Source organism: Vulpes lagopus, chromosome 22 (assembly GCF_018345385.1).
Source record: "Vulpes lagopus strain Blue_001 chromosome 22, ASM1834538v1, whole genome shotgun sequence".
Taxonomy (NCBI): domain Eukaryota; kingdom Metazoa; phylum Chordata; class Mammalia; order Carnivora; family Canidae; genus Vulpes; species Vulpes lagopus.
The window spans coordinates 6341247-6364135 of NC_054845.1; the positions used below are offsets into that span (position 1 = coordinate 6341247).

Below are 22889 nucleotides of genomic sequence, written 5' to 3' on the forward strand. Positions count from 1 at the left end.
GCGAGGTGCCCCGGTGGCTGCCGGGCAGTGCCGGGCTCGGGGGTCGAGGGGGAAACCCCGTAGGGCCCGGCGGCCCCCGCACGCCGACGGGGACTGCCGAAGCCTGGAAGAGGGTGCTGACTTCTTCCTACCCAGGTAAAAAACGTAAGCTTTTGGGAGGAAAATGTTAAAAGCTGGCGTAAGGGCCCTAACACAATGAAACGAGGGGCTCCACCTGCGGACCTGCAGGCCTCTGCTGCCACCTACTGCAGAGACCGCGTCATGGGCTCGGCCCACAGTGACCAGCGCTGCGCCGGGGGTGCGGCGAGGGCCCCGCGGCGGGCACGCAAGTGGCTTTAAAAAAGTAAAGAATAAAACTGTAAAAAAAAAAAAAAATCACTGCAGGGATGGTTTCCTCCCGCGGGATGACAACCAGGCCGCCGAACACGTCCACAACGAACGCGTCTCGAAGATCCGGCCGCGGCCGCACACAACTTCCCGTGCACACCGCTCTGCAGCCTCCAGTTTCCTCCCGAGGTTTCCTCCTCTTAAAGTTTCCATTTTTTCTGGTGACAATTTTCCCGACCTTCCCGCCGGATTAGTTTCAGCAGCTACACGCTGGGCGTCATCAGCTCGGACCGCCGACTGTTTCCCCTTCTCTTCTCGCCGCGCACGTGTTCGCACTTGCGGCTGGTAATGCCGCCCCAGCTCCGCCTCCCGCGTCGCGGCGCTTGGAGGCCCCGGCCCCGCCCCCGCCCCCGCCCTTCGCTCCCGCCGAGCTGTCGCTGCAGGGGCTCCACCAAGGCCCGCGGCTCCCGCCCTGACGCCGCCGCCCCCGCCCCGACGCCCCTCCTGACCCGCCGCCGCCCCCGCCCCGACGCCGCCCCCGCCCCGACGCCCCTCCTGACCCGCCGCCGCCGCCCCCGCCCCGACGCCCCTCCTGACCCGCCGCCGCCGCCCCCGCCCCGACGCCCCTCCTGACCCGCCGCCCCCGCCCCGACGCCCCTCCTGACCCGCCGCCGCCGCCCCCGCCCCGACGCCCCTCCTGACCCGCCGCCGCCGCCCCCGCCCCGACGCCCCTCCTGACCCGCCGCCGCCGCCCCCGCCCCGACGCCCCTCCTGACCCGCCGCCCCCGCCCCGACGCCCCTCCTGACCCGCCGCCGCCGCCCCCGCCCCGACGCCCCTCCTGACCCGCCGCCGCCGCCCCCGCCCCGACGCCCCTCCTGACCCGCCGCCGCCCCCGCCCCGACGCCCCTCCTGACCCGCCGCCGCCCCCGCCCCGACGCCCCTCCTGACCCGCCGCCGCCGCCCCCGCCCCGACGCCTCTCCTGACCCGCCGCCGCCGCCCCCGCCCCGACGCCCCTCCTGACCCGCCGCCGCCCCCGCCCCGACGCCCCTCCTGACCCGCCGCCGCCGCCCCCGCCCCGACGCCCCTCCTGACCCGCCGCCGCCGGCCCCGCCCCGACGCCCCTCCTGACCCAACGCCGCCGCCCCCGCCCCGACGCCCCTCCTGACCCGACGCCGCTGCTCCCCAACCCGAAGCCCCCCCCCCCCCCGCCCCGGCCCGCCGTGGTGGTGGCGGGAGGGGCCGAGGGGCCCCAGGCCCGGGCAGCGCTGCCCGGAGGATGTCGCCGCCGCCGCCCCCGGGCCCGGGCCCCCCCTCGGGCCTGCGAGATCCGTCGCGTCAGTCAGCTTGCTTCCCGCTGTCCCGGCGTGTGCCTCGCCCGTTTGCCGGCCGCCGGCTGTGCGTGCGCTGCCCCGTCCTCGCCCTCGCGGACTCCGCGGCGCCAGCTCGGGGGCCGGGCTCCCCCAGGTCCCCGCCGAGGGCCCCGTGCCCGGGAGGACTGAGCAGGTCCGGGGCACCGTGTCCAGGGGCTGCCCCCGTGCGCCGTGCTCCCCGCGTCCAGGCGCTCGTTGGACCGCTTCTTCGGGGCGCCTCAAAAGTTGTCATTGGCCGTCGGGCTTGGGCTCCGGCCCCGGGGAAAGCGCGTGGTTCTGCGTTACCGCGCCCTCCCGCCCGGTTCGCGGCCACGTGCGCAGCCCCGCTCGGCCCGGAGCTTTGGAGGCCGCCTGTGGACCCGACTTCGCGACGCCGGCCCGGTGGCTCCCCGCCCGCCCGGCCTTAAGAAAGCCGCGGGAAAGCACGAAGGCTAAACGGAAACGAAGATGGAATGATTGTGTATCAGGACTATTTTTGGTGCAAATAACAGAAAAACTCCAGCCAATCTAAATTTTAAAGTGGAATTGTAAAAAAAAAAAAAAAAAGAAAAAAAATCAGGACGTCCGGGTGGCTCAGCGGTTTAGCGCCGCCCTCAGCCGAGGGCGTGACCCTGGAGTCCTGGGATCGAGTCCTGCGTCGGGCTCCCTGCATGGAGCCTGCTTCTCCCTCTGCCTGTGTCTCTCTCTCTGTGTCTCATGAATAAAGAAAAAAGAAAAAAAGCGGAATTGTAGAATTGGGTTAATCTTATACAAAGAACCCATGGGTAAGAATACAGCTTAGAAAGAAAGGACAGGAATGGGAACCAGAAAATCTCTAGGAACCCTTGGAGTTTCCTCTGCATCTCCCAGCCCTGCTTGATACATAGATTCTATTTTTCTTGCTCAGTGGGAGGGGTTAACTGCTAGTCAGCCCACCGGGAAAGCAGAAAATGTCCTCTAAACGCTCATGTTTCAATCCTACAGGAAAACCCCATCTCACTTCTAAATTCCCAAGGACGGAGCGAGGAAACTCCTGATTGGCCCAGCTTGGAGTGGGAGACGCTCAGTTTATTAATCAACTGAGACCAGTAGAAAAAAGTCTTACTGTGAGAAGTGGCTGTCAGCATCCCCTGGCTGGAGTGAGGATGGTAGGTAAGAAAGTATCAGCTTTTTGAAAGACATTTCCAAAGATGTTTACTTACTACAGGGCTTTTTTAATAGGTTGAAGGTCTAGTGGACAGAAAAAAATAACAGCTATTCTTTTTCTTTCTAAAATAAACATGCTCAATTTTTATGTTCTTACTCTGAGCTAGAATAAGTATGTTCCTGCGAAGGAGCTTGCTAGTGATCTTGAACATGACATTTAATTTCTCATTTATAAGGTGGCGATAAGAAGATCAGCAATAATACCGACCTTGCAGGTGATTCCCTGAGAGGAGCAGAGACCTATCTGGAGTACCCAGCCCTGTGCTTGGCACACTCAGAAAATGGTAGCTATGCTTTTAAATGCTAAACAAATTCATGCAATGTCAACTTTTTTTCTTAGAATACTGCTAGAGAGAGTTAAATTTCTTGCAAGGCTGTTCAGCACTTCAGCTGGAGTCATAGCATAGTTTATTTATTTATTTCATAGCATAGTTTAAGTCAAAAGAACTCAATATAGAATACTCAATTTCACGAGATTCAAAGATACTGGCTTTATCAGTACCACAAATGGCATGAAATAAAACATATAAGCACGTGAAACTGTTTTAATTATAAAAATAGAATTTATTTAAATTATATACACATTTAAATACACACAGAATGCATGATACATTTACTTATTATATACAAATTTTGCTTTTCAACTACAAAGTTATGTATACAGTGTAAAGGGTGATAAGAATTCCTATAAAGCCCTCGCTGTATTTCTTTGACCATTAAGTCTCATACTTGTTTTCCTCTCACAATGACACTACGTCTTATAATCCACACACATATTACAGCATTTTCCCCTAAAAAGAAACTCTCAAAGTATGTTAGTAGACCAATGTTATATCTTAAAAGTATTGTTATTTAGATTCAAGAACATATCATATTTAATAAAAGTTTAATCTAGTTTTTGTAGTTTATCATAGCAATACTTTATCCATATACCTAGCCTTCCTACATTCCTAGTGATCTTGAAATGCAAACTATGTCACGTTACTGAATGTGGTCCTCTCTTTTCTATTTTTTTGTCAGAAAGCCACCAACATTGATAATGCATTTTTTTTTATCTGCTTCAGAACAGGATGTTCTGAATTATGCCAGCCTACCAGGTCTCGATCTATACAACAAAGATACATGCAGGTGAAAAGTAAAAGATTAATAACTCAATTATGTGTCTTTCTACTACATAACCATTTCAAATAGTTATCTGAGGAGCTAAGTGAATTAATTACATACTTGTATTGATATGAGAAAGAGTCCTAACTCATCTTTCATTTAGTAAGCAACTTCCTTTTTATGTATTTGAGAAACTGCCCGTGCAATAGCAACGGGGCACGAATAAATTGGATGACTCAACAATGATAATGTAGGCAGAAATGCAACAAACATCTCCTTCAAATGAATATATATTCAAGTTTGAATATGCAAATTCTGTATTTAAAGAACTGTACTCAGAGGTCATTTCTGCCCTAATATTGTATTCCAAGCACCCATCACAGGGCCTAGTACATAGGCGTTTAACATATAGTTCTGAATGCACAGATGAATGAAGAGTAAAAAATCAGCATATTCAACCCCAAGCTGGTTTAAAGGTTAACATTCTCCATTTCATCTTTGGGGACAATTTTACTAAAAAATATTAAAAGAAAATGACAGAATAATATACAAATTCTTGTAGGAATAATTTTGCTTATCTATCAAAAGATCATTATCACATATGAAAAATTAAATACACAGATAATTCTGAAATTGTCATTTCCATTTTGGGGTTAATATTAAGCCCTTATAAAATATTGGTCCACACACAGAGCACCATGCTTCTTTCTCAGTTGTACTTCATATAGTGCAATAGGTATACAAAAGCTTTTGAGCCATTCCAATATTCCCACTGCTCTGATAAATGAGAGACAAGTTGTAGGCAATGTCTCTTCGTAAGTCTAACTGGTCAACTTCCATTCCCTAGGAGGAAAAGATACATGACTGAGCTGTATTTCAGACTGACAACCAGGACAATTTTATGGAAAATACTGTTTCGTAAGTGTAAGCATTCAAATATTAAAATTCACGATACTAAAAAAAATAAAACTAGGCATATACCTTGGACCTAAATTTTTATCAGGTAATGCTGACTCAGTTAATCATTGTAATATTAAGTAATCACTGTAAATTAAGTGCATTATTAAATGATTTAAAATGTCTAGCCAATAGTTAAAGAAAAAGTCTCACAAGCTGAATGAGCTTGGATGAATTAAGAATTTAGGATTAAAAAAATGAAACCATAAAAGAAAAAAATTATAATTGAATAATATAATAATATAATCCTGGATAGGAAAGGACCTCCTAAAAAAAAGAAAACAAAAAACGGAAAGGACCTCCTGGGGCACCTGGGTGGCTCAGTGGTTGAGCAGACATCTGCCTTTTGCTCATGTTGTGATCCTGGGGTCCTGGGACCGAGTCCCACACCCTCCCTCTGCCTATGTCTATGCTTCTCCCTCTGCCTATGTCTCTGCCTCTCATGACTAAATAGATAAATCTTTTAAAAAAAAAAAAAAAAGAAAGAAAAAAAGAAAGGCCCTCTTAAGAGCAAAAGTAGGAACTAGAAAGGAAAAAGTTAATATGATTTCATTAAAAAATGTAAAACTTACACAACTAAAAAGACATAAATAATAACACAAATGACCAGATGGAAAAAAAAAAAAATACCTGTACTATATAATAAAAAAGGCACTTACAGGATAGGTATAGGAAGGCATACACTAAATTAGTCATAGTAATTACCCTAGGGGTATTATTACCTTTCGTCCTACTTAAATAGCAAAGCAATGAACTCAATGGAATAGGTTAGATCTTTGTTTCTAAATCTTCCCCAATACAAAATTTTGGAGTCAACTGTAAAAATATCTGCAACAATGAAAATGATGCCTATAAAGCTTAAGAAGCAATACCTAAAGGTATGTATGAAATGACACAAAAATATATACATTTCATCAGCATAACTATAAAAATATGTATTGTTTAATGACTAACGTTGAACAAGGGTAATATAAAACAGTTGTGAGGGTATGTGAGGAGTGAGGATTACGAGTGCAACTTAAAAAAATTAACAATGAAAATACTTTTTCTTCAGAAATTAAAATAAGAATTAGACTTTAAACATAGATTATCATAGTATTAGCAACACTTTATCCTATCTTAACATGATCTTAAAAGAAAATTTATACTGGTCTTTCATCTTTATAAAGAAATATATGTTAGTTACATGTGAACTTGAAAATGAACAGTGAACTATATTAACCAATACTCCGGCTTTCTGTCTCCCAGCTCATACCTGTAAACCACAGGGGCTACCTTAAGGTAACTGAAATGTCATAACCACAAGTTGTGTATGTCCACATGGTTGCTGATCAGGTCACAAGGCCAGAATGCCAAAGATCTACTTGTTACTGAACACAATTACGTAAATACATTCAATAAAGAAAGAAAATACACTCTAATATGTAATTTATTTCACTGTCTGGACTACAACGTGAACTAACTGCACTTCTCTATAGATAAATGACTCATCAGTTTTTAAAGTAAATCATACAGGGGTGCCTAGGTGGCTCAGTTAAACAATTCTTATTTTGGCTCACGTCATGAAGTCTCCTTGAGATTCTCTACACACACACCCCTTTGCACCCTCCCCCTGCTCACGTGTGTATACACACTCTCTCTTAAATGAATCTTAAAAAAAAAAAAAAAAGTAAACCATACAATACCTCTACCACAAGTGGAGGGAGATCCAGGGCCTTCTGATAATAGTGGATCGCAAGATGAATCAGCCCCAATTGGTGAAGGCCACGGCCCAAGTTGTAGAATGATTCCTGGCAGGGCCCACGGATACTGAGGTATCGATTAAGAAAGGAAAAGCCCTACCAAAGAGATCAACAATTCAGTATTATACTGATTTGACAAGTATGTATTTGTACCAATATATTTGTATATGTGTATTCTGTACAGGATATAAATATTAAAAAAGACAGTCTGATCCTAAAAGAACCTATGTCTGCAGCATAGTGTCACATCACAGAGTAGTCAAGAACTCTTCTGAAGATATAAAAGATTTTTTTTTTTAACCTAAGGACAAAAACAGTCACACAAAACAAAGCCAAAGTCACAGATCCGTAATCTATAATCTTACATCAAAGATCCATAATCTTTCATAACACAGGAGTTCTTTTTTAAGGTTCCAAGTTGGCTTTTGTGACATTACAGGCCAATAAACTTTTTGATTCAAGATGTCTAAAAACTTGAGCAAAATATAAAATCTGAACCCTTATAATGACAATGATAATTTTAGAAAGGTTTCTTTTCAGGGACAAACTCACTTGACTATAACTTTTCTGGGTAAAGGGTATCTTTTTGTTAGTCACCTCTCAGGACCTTAATGAATTCTTAACCCCCCAAATTTTTTTTCCCCCTGAAAGCTTCTGACTCAGACTTTATGGAAAAACTGATTATTACAGAGCACAGCTGTACTAATGCAGGCTCCATGTGTGTCACAGTGTCCAAAAAGTAACTTGCTTCACCTTCTCCTGCATTCATTTTCCTCTTTAATGTAGCTTCAAGTTACCAGCCACAGAAAGTTACAAACTGCAGAAGTAAAAGTGTCCTATGTTAAGTAATGAAATAAAAATGTATTACCTGTGAGTATAGAATATAAAATGCAACTATTCCCTGGGTGGATCTGCCTTCTTCTAATAAATGGTCACAAATTTTTTCCTCGTTAAATAAATAATAAAAATTAATGGATTCTTTAGAATTAAAGCATTTTAGAGATAAAAATAATTATGTTCACTAAATAAATTACACATTTTGCATAATAAAAGAGCCCACTTATGTGGGCTGACCTCTACGCCAGTGAAAATTACGGTTGTCTGTTAAGTACAGCCGATAAACTATTAGTCTCAGAGAAATATCGAAACTTCATATTTTAAGATGATAAACTACAAAAATCTGAGAATGAATAGTAATCCCAGATGAAATGTTACAACCCGAATAAACTTGCAGGTCTTTTGATACAATAATAGGATGAGTTACCTGTTGCATTTTTAAGAAATTAACAAATTTAGGAGACCTATGAAATGCTATTCAAATAACTAGTGATTTAAAAACTAGGTAATGGGGATAACCATTTTATCTCTTAGGTATATGAATCAAATATAAAAACTGCAAAAATATGACAATTTTTAATGAAATAGAAGCAAAAGCATGTGACAAAAGTATTAAGAATGTGATATTTCTAATATTTTTATCACATCATCCACTAAGGGCCCAAATATACACTGTCTATAAAATACTAAATATAGATATAAGAAATCATAAAAGGTTTACTTTCATAGTATAATATAAAGGTAAGAAAGGCAGTAAAACATGAAATTAGTTTGTTTTTAAGTACTCCAAAGGGAAATTAACTATGGTCATGTTGCATAAATAGGTTCATAAGAAATTAAAACTATTTAAGAATCATGTTATTAATAAAACTTGTTTTTAGAAACTTTTTTTTTTTTTTTAGAAACTTTTTTTAATGGAAAATGTTCAACACACAAAAGTACAAGAGACTAGGACAACAAACTCCCATACGCTAATCTCCTGTTGTTTAATCTCTATCTCCAACTGATTAAAAACTGCGTTTAACTCTAGTTTGAAATTTAGCTTCTAAATTACTTTGAAGTATATAAATTTTTTTTCTACCAGGCCAAAAAACTACATTATTTTAACTATTTAATAATGAGTCAATCCATCAAAACTTCCCATCAATATTTATCAGAATATAAGCTTCATAAGGGCAGGGAATTATTCTGCCTCTATACTCATTGCTATATCCTCAGTTCCCAGCACATTGGGTGCTCATTACGTATTTTTTTGACTTACAAACAATCCTCCATTACTTAATACAGCAAAAGTATCCATTAAGACAAAAAAAAGCATAGAGCAAGAAGTGGACAAATACCACAAATAAATACTCAAGAAAAGGAGAATTTCTGGGTTTTTAATTTTTTACTTTAAATTATGAAAATTTTCAAATATTCAAAAGAGTACATTATAATGAACCTCAATATCCATCTTTAACAATTAACATTTGAACTTAGGCTTTCTTTTTAACCATTTTACTTTAAAAACCAAAACAAAAAATCCTTTACTTAATCCTGCCACTCCATTCAAGCCAACATTTTCTTTCTTTTCATAACTACTTAAAAAAACGTGTCTTTAAAAAAAAAAAAAAAAAAAAAAAACGTGTCTTTACATGCATCAAACATATAAACATAAAAATGATATAAAAGTTTTATGGATACAGTAGTGAACAAAACGTGTCTTTACATGCATCAAACATATAAACATAAAAATGACATAAAAGTTTTATGGATACAGTAGTGAACAAAACAGAGACTCCCTAATCTCTTGGGAATATATCTTTTTTTTTTTTTGAGAGAGAAAAAAAGCGAATGTGCACGTGGGGGGTGGGGCAGAGGAAGAGAGAATCCTAAGTAGGCTCTACCTCACAACCCTGAGATCACAACCTGAACTAAAACCAAGAGTCGGACGCTTGGGAGGCCTGGGAGTCTCAGTGTGTGAGTGTCTGCCTTTAGCTCAGGGTGTGATCCTGGGGTCCCGGGATCGAGTCCCCCTTTGGGCTTCCTGCAGGGAGCCTGCTTCTCCCTCTGCCTGTATCTCTGCCTCTCTCATGAATAAATAAATAAAATCTTAAAAAAAAAAAAAAAAAAAAAGTCAGATGCTTAACCAACCAACCGAACCACCCAGGTGCCCCTGGAGATTATACTCTTATTAGAGAAAACAATCTATAAAGAAAAATAAACAAAATAAAAAGACTAATTTCAAATTGCTGTAAGAACCAACAAGAAAGCTTTAAAAGACCAATTTGTTAGTGATGCTAACACTAACAATGCTGATGCTGTAAGGAAATAGTCACATAATCACATATTCATACATTACTGGATCCATATATTTTTTGTCATTTATTTTTAAAGATTTTATTTATTTATTCATGAGAGACACAGAGAGAGAGAGGCAGAGACACAGGCAGAGGGAGAAGCAGGCTCTCTGTGGGGAGCCCAATGTGGGACTCAATCCCAGGACTCCGGGATCACGCGCTGAGCCAAAGGTAGAAGCTCAACTGCTGAGCCACCAAGCGTCCCTGTATGTATATATTTTTTAAACAGATTTATAATAAATCAATCTTCAGGACCTAGAAAACTGAAGGCCTCAGGGGGCTCCAGAGTATAAGGAAGCATCCAGATTCTGCTGTGTCTTTTTTTTTTTTTTCCTGTGTCATCTTTCTATATTATTTGGCTATGTCCGCTTTCTACATGGCTACATAAGTCTTAGCCATGACTACATAAGCAGGCTACTAGAATAGTACTACTAGAGGTTGAGTGCATGAGTGCTGAACACAAGGAGGTGTTGGGAATTCTCAACGTGTATACTAAGCAGATGTTACTTTTGAAGCAAGACACTAAAAGCATTAAGTATATTCACTTTTAAAGAACATAAAACCAAGTAATGAGAAATCCAAATACATTACCTGCACAGTAAGAGCATGTCTCCTTAATACATACTTCTGAGATGCCATGTGAATAAACGTTAGGCCTATACAGAGGCTATAGAGAGGTTCGTGGGGATGGGTGCGAAAGGCTTGCACATATTGTCCTGAAAAAAGATCATGTCAGATGGTATGACATGAGCATATTTCCTTATTTATTGACTTATTCAAATATGTTTTATGGCTAAATGGTACTGATTTTACATATGCAAAGTGTGCTTTCTAAAATATCAACCAGATGCACCTTAATTTGAATTTAAAAACAATGTATAAGATATGATAAAATTAGGAGGATTTACCTATAAATGTATCCTGACTACAAGATTAAATATGAGCAACTAAAAGTATCTTTCTTTTAGGCACAGCTAGACATTTCCATGTAGAGTAATAGTTCCAAAATAATTTATTGTGATCACAATGTATTTTATGACCTTAAATCTATTTTAAAAGAAATAAGGGAATGTGTCTTTTGGCAAATTCTTTTGTAAAATTAATCGATTTGTCTTATAAATTCAAATATGCTGGATCATGGAGCTGAGAAAAAGAAAAATAGTTCTGTTTTGTTTTTTAGATTATGGGTATTGTTTCCTCAAAAGTAGCACTATTCTGTTTTTCCTGAGAAAAAGATGTTTTCCTTGTTTCCATGTATTCTGTAAATGCAATTATTTCATGTCAAAAGCTTAAGTATATGAGATAGGGGAATTTAAGCAAAATTTTAAGCAAAATTTTCTTATAAAGGGATGACCTATAATTTATCACACAGATAAAAACCTCCATTCTTTCTAGCTTCTATGCCAGAAGGAATGGCACCTCTGAATCTCTTTGGCAGCACAGATGGTAGACTACCATTTGGACTTTTCTATTTTTACCCTCTATAAAAGGTCTTAAGTATAAGAAAACAATCTAAATCTCTATTTTACATTTTCTTAACATTAAACAAACAATTCCAAAAAGCACAAACAGTAGAGGACAGTCTCAACATCTGATGTTCAAGATTACCTACTGAACAATTATAAAAATACCAGCCATACGTGAAGAAACATTAAAGTATTAAATAGCCAATATCCCAGTTTATTCAGAAGTAAACACTAACTTTTGGCAGCAAGAGATACATGCCTCATTTTAAGTTTAAACATTTGCCCAGGTATTTTTCTACTTGTTTGCTTCTGATTATTACAGAAAATTAAGTAATTAATTTTTCCTGAGCTTAATTAGATTAGCAAGCACCATGTAAATAAATCTTGACATACTTAACTCCTAAAGGAACAAATTATCAGCAAATTTTTTTTTTTTTAAGATTTTATTTATTTACTTGACAGAGAGAGAGAATGAGAACACGAGCAGGGGGAAGTGGGAGAGGGAGAAGCAGACTCCTCGCTGAGCAGACTGCCTGACATGGAGCTCAATTCCAGGACGCTGGGATCATGACTTGAGCTGAAGGCAGATGACTGGGCCACCCAGGCGCCCCTCAGCAAATCTTTATCCTTTTTTGTATTATAGCAGATTAAAAACAGGTGGCAAAACATCCATAATAAATGAAAATTATTTTAAAAACAAGCCAGGGTGCCTAGGCAGCTTGGTTGGTTAATAACACTTCCAACTGTTGATTCTGGCTCAGGTCATGAGAAAGAAGCCCTGTGTTGGGCTCCATGCTGGGTGTGGAGTGGAGCCTGCTTAAGATTCTCTCTCACTCTCTCTTGCTCCTCCCCTGCTCATGCATGCTCCCTTAAGAAAAAAAAAAAAAATCGGGAACCCTGGGTGGCGCAGCGGTTTGGCGCCTGCCTTTGGCCCAGGGCGCGATCCTGGAGACCCAGGATCGAATCCCACGTCGGGCTCCCGGTGCATGGAGCCTGCTTCTCCCTCTGCCTGTGTCTCTGCCTCTCTCTCTCTCTCTGTGACTATCATAAATAAATAAAAATTAAAAAAAAAAAAATTTAAAAAAAAGAAAAAAAAAATCAAGCCTAAGCAGGAAGAGTTATTGACCTTTAAAATGAACTAGGACTTACTTCAGTTTTCTGAAACCAAAGCTTCAAGAGGAAAATAATATTAGAATTAATTATTATCATTGTTGCCAATACTTATAAGCGATTTATTTACTGTATGTGCCAGGGCATTTTTTAACACTTTAGATTGACTCATTTAATTTTCACAATAATCTGTAAGGTAAGGTCCAATTATTACCTCCATTTCAGAGATAAAGAGACTGACACAGGGGAGGTACAATAATTTGTCATGAGGGAGCTGCTATATAAACACAGGTATGCTGCTCTCGAGGACTAGCTGTTAACCACCACACTATCCACACTTGACAAAGTCATGTCCAGGACACTTACCGAGTGCATGCTTAAAACTACCAGATACAAACGCATTGTGTCCATTTAAGACACACAGGGCATGATTCTCTGGGTTTTTCAGCATTAGGCGAAGACAGAAACGATGATGTCGCACTTCTTGGGAGTGCATGGTAACCTGATTGAAAATGTTCCAGAGCTGAGGTTTATTGACATTTTCCATTACCATTACCCTAAAATCGCAGAAAGAGGGCGAGGGTAAGAAATCACATAAAAAGAAAAACTTTTGATTTCTAAGAATGAAATCCTTCACTGCCGCAAAATCCTCCACAGAAAAGCAGATTATCTCAATCTATTTAAGCAGAAACCTTTACACAAAGATTTTTCCCAGAAAATGCTGAAGTTAGTATTTCTACATCTTGTTGTTCTTTTCCACAAAACTTTTATTTAAACCAGAAAGAATCAAGCGGTTTAAGTTTCACCATTTCCCTGCTGCCCCTACAACTGCAGTATGATGAACAGTGAATAATACCTAATAATGTGTGCCAGATATTATTAAAAGACATTATAAATAATTCACTTAACCTTCAAAATAATCCTTTCAGGTGGAGTATTATGATATCCATTTTATAATGCGGAGCTAAGGCACAAGAGGCGAATAAATACATGAGAAGGCATGCCTCTGAGAATCACCAATGACGTAAATTAACCCATAAGCAACAAGAGTTAAAATAAAACAACTTCTTACTCTTGAGCATGAGAGACTAGTCAAAGTAAATACAAATACTATTTCAAAGAATCTAAAATAAGTTATTGGAAAGTCACCTGATATAGTTGTAGGCCTTTCTGAAATTTTTGTCCAGTATTGCAGCAGAAAGACCAAAGTATTCTAGTTCTTTGCGTTTCTGCTTGTCATCATAAAATGAGTAATATTCCAATGAAGAATCCACAAGTAACTCAGCCTCTTGAAATCGGGACAGGTCACATAAGCAGTATATAGCCTTCAACAGAAGGTTCCACCAGTCATCTTTTGTCAAGACGCTTGTGAGTACAGCAAATATTGCTAAAATGATACCAGTGAAAATCAGGACACTGTTTTTCAGAAACAGCAGTATTAGAAAAATTCATATGATCAATTTTAAGGTTAAATTTAATAACCACAGTTCTATGGGCCTGAATTCTTGCCAACACTCTTCTGACAATGAAGCTGCTTGTTTACACTACCTTCAATACTAGCCACTCTTTCTGCTCTGCCTAACAATCTGCAATTCCAGGTAATTCTTACTTTGGATTTGTCTGCTACCAAGCCTAGCTACTTCATTTATATCTCTCGGAGCTCACTAGGATATATGGTCCTCCAGGGCAGAATAAGTTTGTGTTCCATGACTGAAGTCAGATATAGGGTTCTACACATACAAGACATTCAAATGTTTGCTTAGCAAAGGACTTAAAATTCATACTTTGAGATTCAGACTGTTATGATCTTTTTATAATCTCAATTATCTTTTCTCTACCTCAGAACTACTTTTCCCTAAAAATTTTGCCTTGTCTGAGAACAATCAAAAGCCACAAAAACTTTTTAGTCTTTGACCCAGGATTCTGAGAATCTATCCTATAAAGTCAAAGATATGGCTACATAGGAACGCCTGGGTGGCTCAGTGGTTTGAGCATCTGCCTTTGGCTCAGGGCATGATCCCGGTCTGGGGATCGAGTCCCACATCAGGCTCCCTGCGAGGAGCCTGCTTCTCCTCTCTCTCTCTGCCTCTCTCTTGTGTGTCTCTCAGGAATAAATAAATAAAATCTTTTTTAAAAAAAGGATACATATATAGGGATGAATATGCTCACTACATGATTATCTACAAAAGAAAATTATCAGAAGCAACTGTATATCAAAAATAAGAGAATAAGCAAAGCATGAAACTGCTATCCAATGGAATACCACACATTCCTTATGAACAGCTATTAAGGGAAGACAGCAACACGAGAAAACATCTGTGACAAAATGCTGAGTGAAAGAATCAGAGTACAAAGGTGCATGTAACATTAAGGAGGCCTCATTCACCTTATCCTTACACACCAGTGTAATGTGATCCCCACCATGAAGAAATGAACTTAACATAAAAAACCTTACGAGCCTAAGAAAAACCAACAATGAACGTAAAATCAAAAAATATGGAAAGAAAAAATCAGGCAGGATCACATATACAGAAAAATATAACTTAAGGAAATATAGTCTTAAACACATGAAGCAGAGAGTCTACCTTTCGGGTGGGCCCAGAACCTATGTACTGGAGAGATGGTAGTGCTCTGGGCATTTATGGCTAGCTTACGAGCAGCTGACCCTCATTCCTCTCCTGACTCTCCTCCCCTTCAAAACCTAGCTTATGTTAGTTCCTTATAATGTGCTTATAGAGATTCAGTTCTTCTGGATTCTAAAATCCTACCCCATGGTACACTGCCATGCCTGTAACAATTACTTAAAACATGTCTGTTGAATTAATTAACAATGAAATAATTTTCTGCTAGACTGAAACCTGCAGTTTAGACTTCAAGTTTTCTGAGTAATAACCTGACCCAAAAATAACCTGATGCATTACCAGCTAAAAATTGATGCCTTTTAAAGTCATATTACTTGAGACTGGGTCAAAACAATTTAGTTTCAGAGTTTCTATGACTATTGCTACATTTGCCAAAAGTGAATTTAATAGAGGATGAAATGTAACTGAAGTTACTGGACAAATATAATAATTTATATTGCGATCTAATCTTCACAAATTTCTTAAAATAAGGTTTATTTTCTTCTTAAAAAGTCAGAAGTTCTGTTTAGTTTTTTCACAGGAAGATCCAAGATGTTTTCCTTTTAATTTTTAAAAGTTAGTTACATAACCTAACCTTTCTTTTTTTAACATCAAATGAGTTTACTATACTTAAGGAATCTGGATAGAAAATTTCAATTTATTTGAGAAGGGTATATTTTCAATTAGATTACTAACAGGTGATACTTCATGAGTATTTTTCAACTCAGCCAAAAATATATAATAAATAATAATATATATTATATAATAAAGCAAATGAATGTAATTACCTTTTGCATCACAATTTGCTGTCTCTTGGTCACTGTTGTCTGATATTTTGTCTCTTGACACTTTAATAAGGTAGAGATGCCTTTCTCCAGATTTGGAACTAGATATCAAACAAACCTGGGCTCTATTCATGGCTACCTGAATTAAAGATGATAATTTGAGATTTTTTAGTCATATAATTTCTTAAGATTTTAAGTCATCTCCACACCCAATATGGGGCTCAAACTCACAACCCGGAGATCAACAGTTGTATGCTCTATTGACTCAGTCTATGACTGAGCCAGCCAGGCACTTCAGTCATATAATTTTTTAAAGAAAATCTATGGGGGAGGCACCTGGGTGGCTCAGCCAGTGAAGCATCTGTTTTCCACTCAAATCATAATCTCAGGGTCCTGGGATTAAGCCCTGTGCTCAGCACGGAGTCCACTTGTCCCTCTCTCTTTGCTCCTCCCCCTGTTCACATGCACTCTCTCTCTCAATTAAATAAAATCTTAAAAAAAAAAAAAAAAGAAGAAGAAAAAGAAAATCTATGGGTCACAAGTACTGCAAGTGTGCCTAAAATCCTCTTTAGGAAAAAAAAAGACGCCAAATTATCGTGTATTTTAACACTTAAAAGAGGATGAATAGACTTATTTTTTTACCAGAGGAATTGAGATCGCACCTTAGTAGGGGAAAAAGAAGGCAACTGACATTAATTTATAACACACACACACACACACACACACACACACACACACACACACACCTATTTCCCTGCAAAAATGCAAGACTCAGAAATGATGTCACATGTGGAAAACATTTTTGCAAAGGGAATAATTTTAGCACATAGGAGTGTCTAAAAACATAACTGGTTATGCTATGGTTCTCACTTTTCTAGATACGTACTAGCAAAGATTTTATTTCACTTACTCTAGTTTACACTTTCATGTAACCTTTCAATTACAGTCGACCCTTGAAAAACAGGTTTGAACTGCACAGATTCACTTATACATAGATTATTTATAGTACAATACTATGAATGAATTTTCTCTTCTAATTTTCTTAATATTTTCTCTTCTCCAGCTTCCTTTATTGTAAGAATACAGTATATAATACAGACAAAATACAAAATATGTTAATCAACTGTTCACATTATCAGTAAGGCTTCCAGTCAATAGAGGCTATCAGTAGTTAAGTTTTTAGGAAATCAAGTTATTCATGGATTTTCAACTGTGTTAGGGTTGGTGCCCATAATTCCCATCTTGTTCTTTTTTTCCCCATGTTGTTAAAAGGCCAACAGTACATACCATTAACCTCTAAGTCTTCTGTCTATATCTGACTTTCATTTGTAAAAGTTTAATAGAGTAGAATAGTTATAAAACAGCTATAATCTATATTTTAGCAAGATTCTCGGTCGATTTCTATCAGATAATTGTACTTCAAGCAATATCACATTCAAAACCACCAATTTTGTCAAGTTCTGGCAATAGTAATGAATTTAATGTGAGTTAAAAAAACTTTTACCCAAACTTTATTTAAATCCTAATCATGATAATTTTTCTTTTATATTTAATTCTAAACTAAAATATATTTTCATTTTTAAACTAACTCAGCAATTTTGCTTTATACATTAGGATCAGGTTAAAGTCCTATGGGTCCAATGAATATTCTTCAAAACAGCTATAATCTATGTTTAAATCAAATTCTAAACCTTTAAAAAATCAACAATACTAATATACAGAAAGACCACTACCCACCTTTAAAAGCATGGCTAACATGGTAAGTAAAGTGTCCACATAACCACACATTTTGCCTTGGGAAAACAGCAAAGTAGAACGATGAAGCAATAACTTCAGTTCCTAAATAAATAAACAGGATAATGTGACAAGACTGCTTTCTCAAAGTTGCTTTGTTTGCACAGACAAGTTTTATTTTAGAAATCAACCTTAAGAACATTTGCTTTATGATCTTTCACAGTTTAAGATCTAATATTTTAGAAACTATAATTTACAATGTCTAACAAGAGGCTGAAACTTAAGATTCAAAATCACTTTTCAAAAACACTGAATTTGATAGCTAAAATTAAGTTTTTGGATATATGCTGTAGAGACCTCTTTAATGGAGGAAAAAGTTCAAAAGTATAATCCACCAAGAAAAAATTTCCTTTTATGTGACAGAGCCTACCTGCTGTGCAGCATTTGCATCTTGTGCTAAAGTATCTGGATCGTACATTGGTTCCAGAGCTTCCAGAGCTTTCTCAGGACGGCCCAGCTGCTGCTGAAGGGTGGAAAGTGAAATTCTTGCATCCAAATGAAGGGGGGCCAGATCAACCACTTTGCCATAGCTTTCTGCAGCACGTTCCATATAGCCTAAGGCCTTTAAACATTCTATGATGTTAAAATAAAGCATAAATATGATCTACAGATTTGTAAGCTTGCCAAAATTATTTTTCCAATTAAAGAAACATTACAGCAATATAAAAAGAATTGTAACCAAAATGAAATGCATATTTCAGTACTTCAAAACAACTATCCCTTCTAATCTCCCATCTACTGACTGATCAATCTATCAATTTCTCTAACTAAATCCAAATGGCTACAAGGATGTAATCAACATAGATGTACAACTTTGGTCTCTTGCTTTATTCACTTAGCATTAAGCTTTAAACACTTCTCACATCTTCCTTACCATTTTGAATGGTTAGAACATTCAAGCTATTATTTATTTAACCACATCATCTGATATTTAGGTTATTTCCAAATATTCAGTCTAATAAATAACACTGCAGTAAAAATTTTCATGTATATAAGCCATAGTTTAAAAACTGGCGAACCAATTTAGCCTACAGATGTGTTTTGTTAAGTCACAGTGCTATTAAAAATAATACATGGTCTACATTTTTTTAAAATTAGGATTTTTAGAACTCCCAAATTACTGGATTCTTCCAAAAAATCTAGATTTGGCAACAGTGTGTCTCTTGTTCCCAAATGGCACATCAGCCTATGCTGAGAAACAGCCTCATACTTTAGAGAGGATTCCCCAGTTCTCCCTTCTAGCCTTGGGCCTCTTCACTCACCCATTTCACTCATTTTTATTACTTTTTATTACTAACCCAGGTTCCTGGGTTTTGTGATCCCAAATATAAACTACCACCCCTCATTTCATTCAATTATTTCCTCAGGATAAGTTCTCAGAAGGGGAGTTACTGGGCTCTATTCCTCAAACTTTATGTCAATTAATCATTAAGTCCCAACAGTTGAACTCTCTCCATAATCATTAAGTCCCAACAGTTGAACTCTCTCCACTGTAACAGTGACAACACTAATTTAGGCCTTTTTGATCTCATTTCTTTTTCACTGCAATTACCTCCTAACAGTACTTTTGCCTCTAATTGCTCTCTTAAATCTCAAATTTCTCAACTCTGCTGAGTGTCATCTTTAGGTTAAGCTTTTTTAATAGGCAATAAAAACTCCCAACTCCTTGCTCAGATCTTTAAAATTCAAATACCACAAATAATATAAGTTTTTATGATGGTATCACATTTGTATTCATGTTCACTCATCCAAACAGTAATCTTTAAGTGTTTTTGCAATTTCAGATCTGACATATATCTCAAAATAACCCAAACTGTCAATCAGTGCCTCTCTCGTTCTAGAGTGCTTTCTACCATTATATATTTTAAAAACTACTAGAACTTTCTGCCATCATGCAGTATTTTAGACCAAAACTATTCAAATTTTAGTGCATCTTTTATGTGGATTCAATACAAAATGCTACTAGAGTATTTTTGGCTTTTGTACATTTAAGAAATTTAGTTGTTTCTCTTATTTTTTCTACTTTTTTCCAGATTATTGTAAATTTAGATACAATAAAATGAAATTATACATATTACCCAATCTTGAGCATATCTGCAGCTCAGAGAACACAGAAAATACATTAACGTTTTTCTCAAAAATAACATGCTAAATATAAACTCATAAAAACTCTTTAAAAATTAGACTGCACCCCAGAAATCGGAGCCAATGGTTAAGACAGATAAAAGACATGTATAAGTTATTTTTAACACAGGCATGTTAGTCCTACTTCATTCTGGTACCCCTAAGTGAATCATTTTTCCAAAGCATTAGTGTGGGGGAAATCACTCGGCGGCATACCAAAACAATTTAAAATCCTGACATTCGTAAGGTTGTTGAATCACTAATATTGTATACCTGAAACTAATGTAACACCATATGTCAACTATACTCAAAAAACAAGCAAACGAAAAACCTGACTTTCAAAAACTGTCCTGAAACCAGAAATTTACTTTCACCAAGACATTAATATTTTAAAATAATCACTGCCATCTTGGGAAAGTTCTTGCCTGCCTATATGATTAAAACTACTCCCTTCCACAAAAAATTATTACCTGCATGCCGAAGCCAAACTACTGCAAGGTTGTATCTTTCAGAGCAGACTAGTGCACTAAGGAGGGGAAGTGCAGAATTATATTCACCAACATCCAGAAAAGCTTCAGCAACATCTAGATAGAGGTCTCCCATATCTTCAGGATTCTGCTCCACTAGTGTGGTCAAGAGAGGCTAGACCCCAAAATAAAAGCCGACAGTCAAACATTCATTACAAACATGCGTATCATATCTATTAGTTATCTGAGGCAAGCCCTTTAGAGCAGGACTTCATGAAAACAGGTTTAAATAATAATTTTTCTATTCATGTTCTGTATCTATTAAAAAGAACTCATACTGCCATCATTCACTCATTTACCACATTACTTTTGAAGGCCTGTTATAGCAGACATGGCAGGCGCTAAGATAACCTGCTTAGCGCTAAGATAACAGCTGACCTGCTGTGCTCTTCCTCTGCCAAGTCAAACATACCCAAGCTACAGAGCCTCTGTGTCTGCTGATAATTGTCATTATTCAAATGTCACCTTTTCTGAGAGGCCTTTCCTAACCACCCTGTTTAAAATTACAACTGCTACTCCCCTTCTCTCGTTTAATTTTTTTTCCCCAGAGTATTTACCTCCAACTAACATCCTATATTTTACATACTTATTTTATTATCTATTTAATCCCATTAGAACAAAAGATCCATGAGGGCAGGGATTTATATATTGTATTTACTACTTTATCCTACGGTCTGCAAAGTATATGCCCAATAAATTTTTTTATTCAGTGAAATACTTAGTCTGAAGTTGACAAAAGAGAAGAGCTGTCAGAATTTACCAACTCTCTAAAAAGCCCAATATCAAATTCTGATCTCTGGATTGTTCTCATTTTAAAAGAAGAACAAATTACTATAAGCCCTGTTCAATTTTTATAAAATATTCACAAATACTTTGATGCTTATGGTGACTTCCTGGTTATTGAAAATGTGAAATTTAGGGTAAACTTACAATTTTTTGTCATCTAAAGAAAATAGTGTGAATTTGATCTGAAGTATCTCAAGTGCAGATCTTAATGTTACTTACATTAAGTGGTTCAAGGATGTTGAGATGCACAAGGCAGACCATCAACTTCACTGTGATATCTATTGGCACACCATCAGGTATACTGCAGGTAACATTCTCACCAGCTTTGGATCAGACACACAAAAAGTGGTTCCAAAACATAAGCTTAGAAAGTGGGCAAATGAAGCAAACTGTATCTTCTACGTAAGATCTCATTTACTTCACTCAGGGTAATTGCTTCCATAGTCCATTCTAATGTGACCAACTCTATCACTAGGTTACTTCCTTCATCTGTCCTTTGGTAGGAATTATCCTTCCTATTCTTTTCCTAACAGTTTATCCACTAATTTGAAACTTACATAAACTCCCATACCTTCTATCAAAACTACAGAGAAAAAAAAAAGAGAGAGAGAGAGAAAGAGAAAGACAAAAATGGCCAACAAGGATATATGAACTCTTTCTTTTTTAATTCAAAAGCCTCTTTTCAGGCTTCTATGATAAGGAGACTAAGAAAAGGATAAAATAAATACTGTGTGGTTTTTCTAAAACTTCATTATAGTAAAACAATTTTTAAAGTCCTGAGAAATCAAAGGAATTAAGTAGAGTAATTAAGTAATTAAGAAAGTAGGGATTCTGGACATTATCTTTAAAGTTATTTAATCAAACTCTAAGATGCCAAATTTCAAATGCACCATTATTTTATATACTAAGACAAACACCATTGCTTAAACTGTGACATATCATTGATTTATGTTAAGAGGTTTCCTGAATTTAGACATGCTAAATCATTAAGAAAGTAAAGAAGGAAGGGTGGATCAACGAAACATGGCAAAATATACTAGACATCAAAATGACTAATAAATCTATAACTAAAACCTGAACATAACTCAATTTTTCCTTAATATTTTCAAGACAAAGGAAAGCAATAATTTTCAACAGGAATCTAACTTTTGGAAAGAAAGACCTTGAAGAAAATATGGCTGGCAAAACAATTTGAGAATTGGCTCTAGGTTAGGCCAGGTCCAAGAAAACTATCAAAATTGGCAGTTTTTCAGATGCCCTAATTCATGCTTTCATGCCATTCCAATTCCTACTCCATGCATACCACTCCTGATACTCAAGATCCTCAACCAAAGTACCCTATCTAATCCTGTCCATACCAAGTAGTGCTCCCACACCCTATGATCTCAGCCTAAACACACTTTCCTCTGGGTGTTTACTTAAATTATGCTTCTAGAAACCTCTTCTATCCTAATATATTGCTCTTCTGTATTTTCCTGTGTCAGGTTTACTATAGAAAAAAAAAAAAAAAAAGACCCAGATCAATGAGAAATGCCATGTTCAAATGGATGTATTGAGAAATAAAAGGGATGGAAAATAGGAATCTTTTTAAGGATTTTAAAAAATTTATTCATGAGAGACACAGAGATGCAGAGACACAGGCAGAGGGAGAAGCAGGCTCCATGCAGGGAGCCCAACGTGGGACTCAATCCCTAGACCCAGGATCACACCCTGAGCTTAAGGTAGGTGCTCAACTGCTGAGCCACCCAGGCATCCCGAAAACAATTTTTTAAAAAGAGTTCTTATGGGGTGCCTGGGTGGCTCAGTCAGTTAA

At 38.5% G+C, this 22889-nt stretch overlaps 1 protein-coding gene and 1 long non-coding RNA gene across 3 annotated transcripts in view; one reads left to right on the plus strand and one right to left on the minus strand.

Annotated features, from left to right (window-relative positions):
* Position 1: 1 nt before the first annotated feature.
* Positions 2-18127, plus strand: LOC121480669. Of its 2 annotated transcripts, none has more exons than XR_005985049.1 (4): positions 2-135; positions 2663-2830; positions 3061-3168; positions 18003-18127. It is a non-coding gene; the product is annotated as an uncharacterized LOC121480669 (long non-coding RNA). The 2 variants fall into 2 exon arrangements; XR_005985050.1 differs by having other exon boundaries at positions 2663-2826.
* The window catches only part of GTF3C3 (general transcription factor IIIC subunit 3), a 37457-nt gene continuing 17995 nt past the window's right edge, over positions 3428-22889 (minus strand). The window contains exons 9-18 of the mRNA XM_041737420.1: positions 21296-21399; positions 20234-20405; positions 18010-18212; positions 17583-17684; positions 15849-15984; positions 13589-13826; positions 12806-12996; positions 10455-10579; positions 6631-6783; positions 3428-4831 (exon numbers count right to left, since the gene is read on the minus strand). Coding sequence (XP_041593354.1) covers positions 4709-4831; positions 6631-6783; positions 10455-10579; positions 12806-12996; positions 13589-13826; positions 15849-15984; positions 17583-17684; positions 18010-18212; positions 20234-20405; positions 21296-21399 — 1547 coding nt within the window. The 3' untranslated portion in view covers positions 3428-4708. The remainder of the gene's footprint in view (positions 4832-6630; positions 6784-10454; positions 10580-12805; positions 12997-13588; positions 13827-15848; positions 15985-17582; positions 17685-18009; positions 18213-20233; positions 20406-21295; positions 21400-22889) is intronic.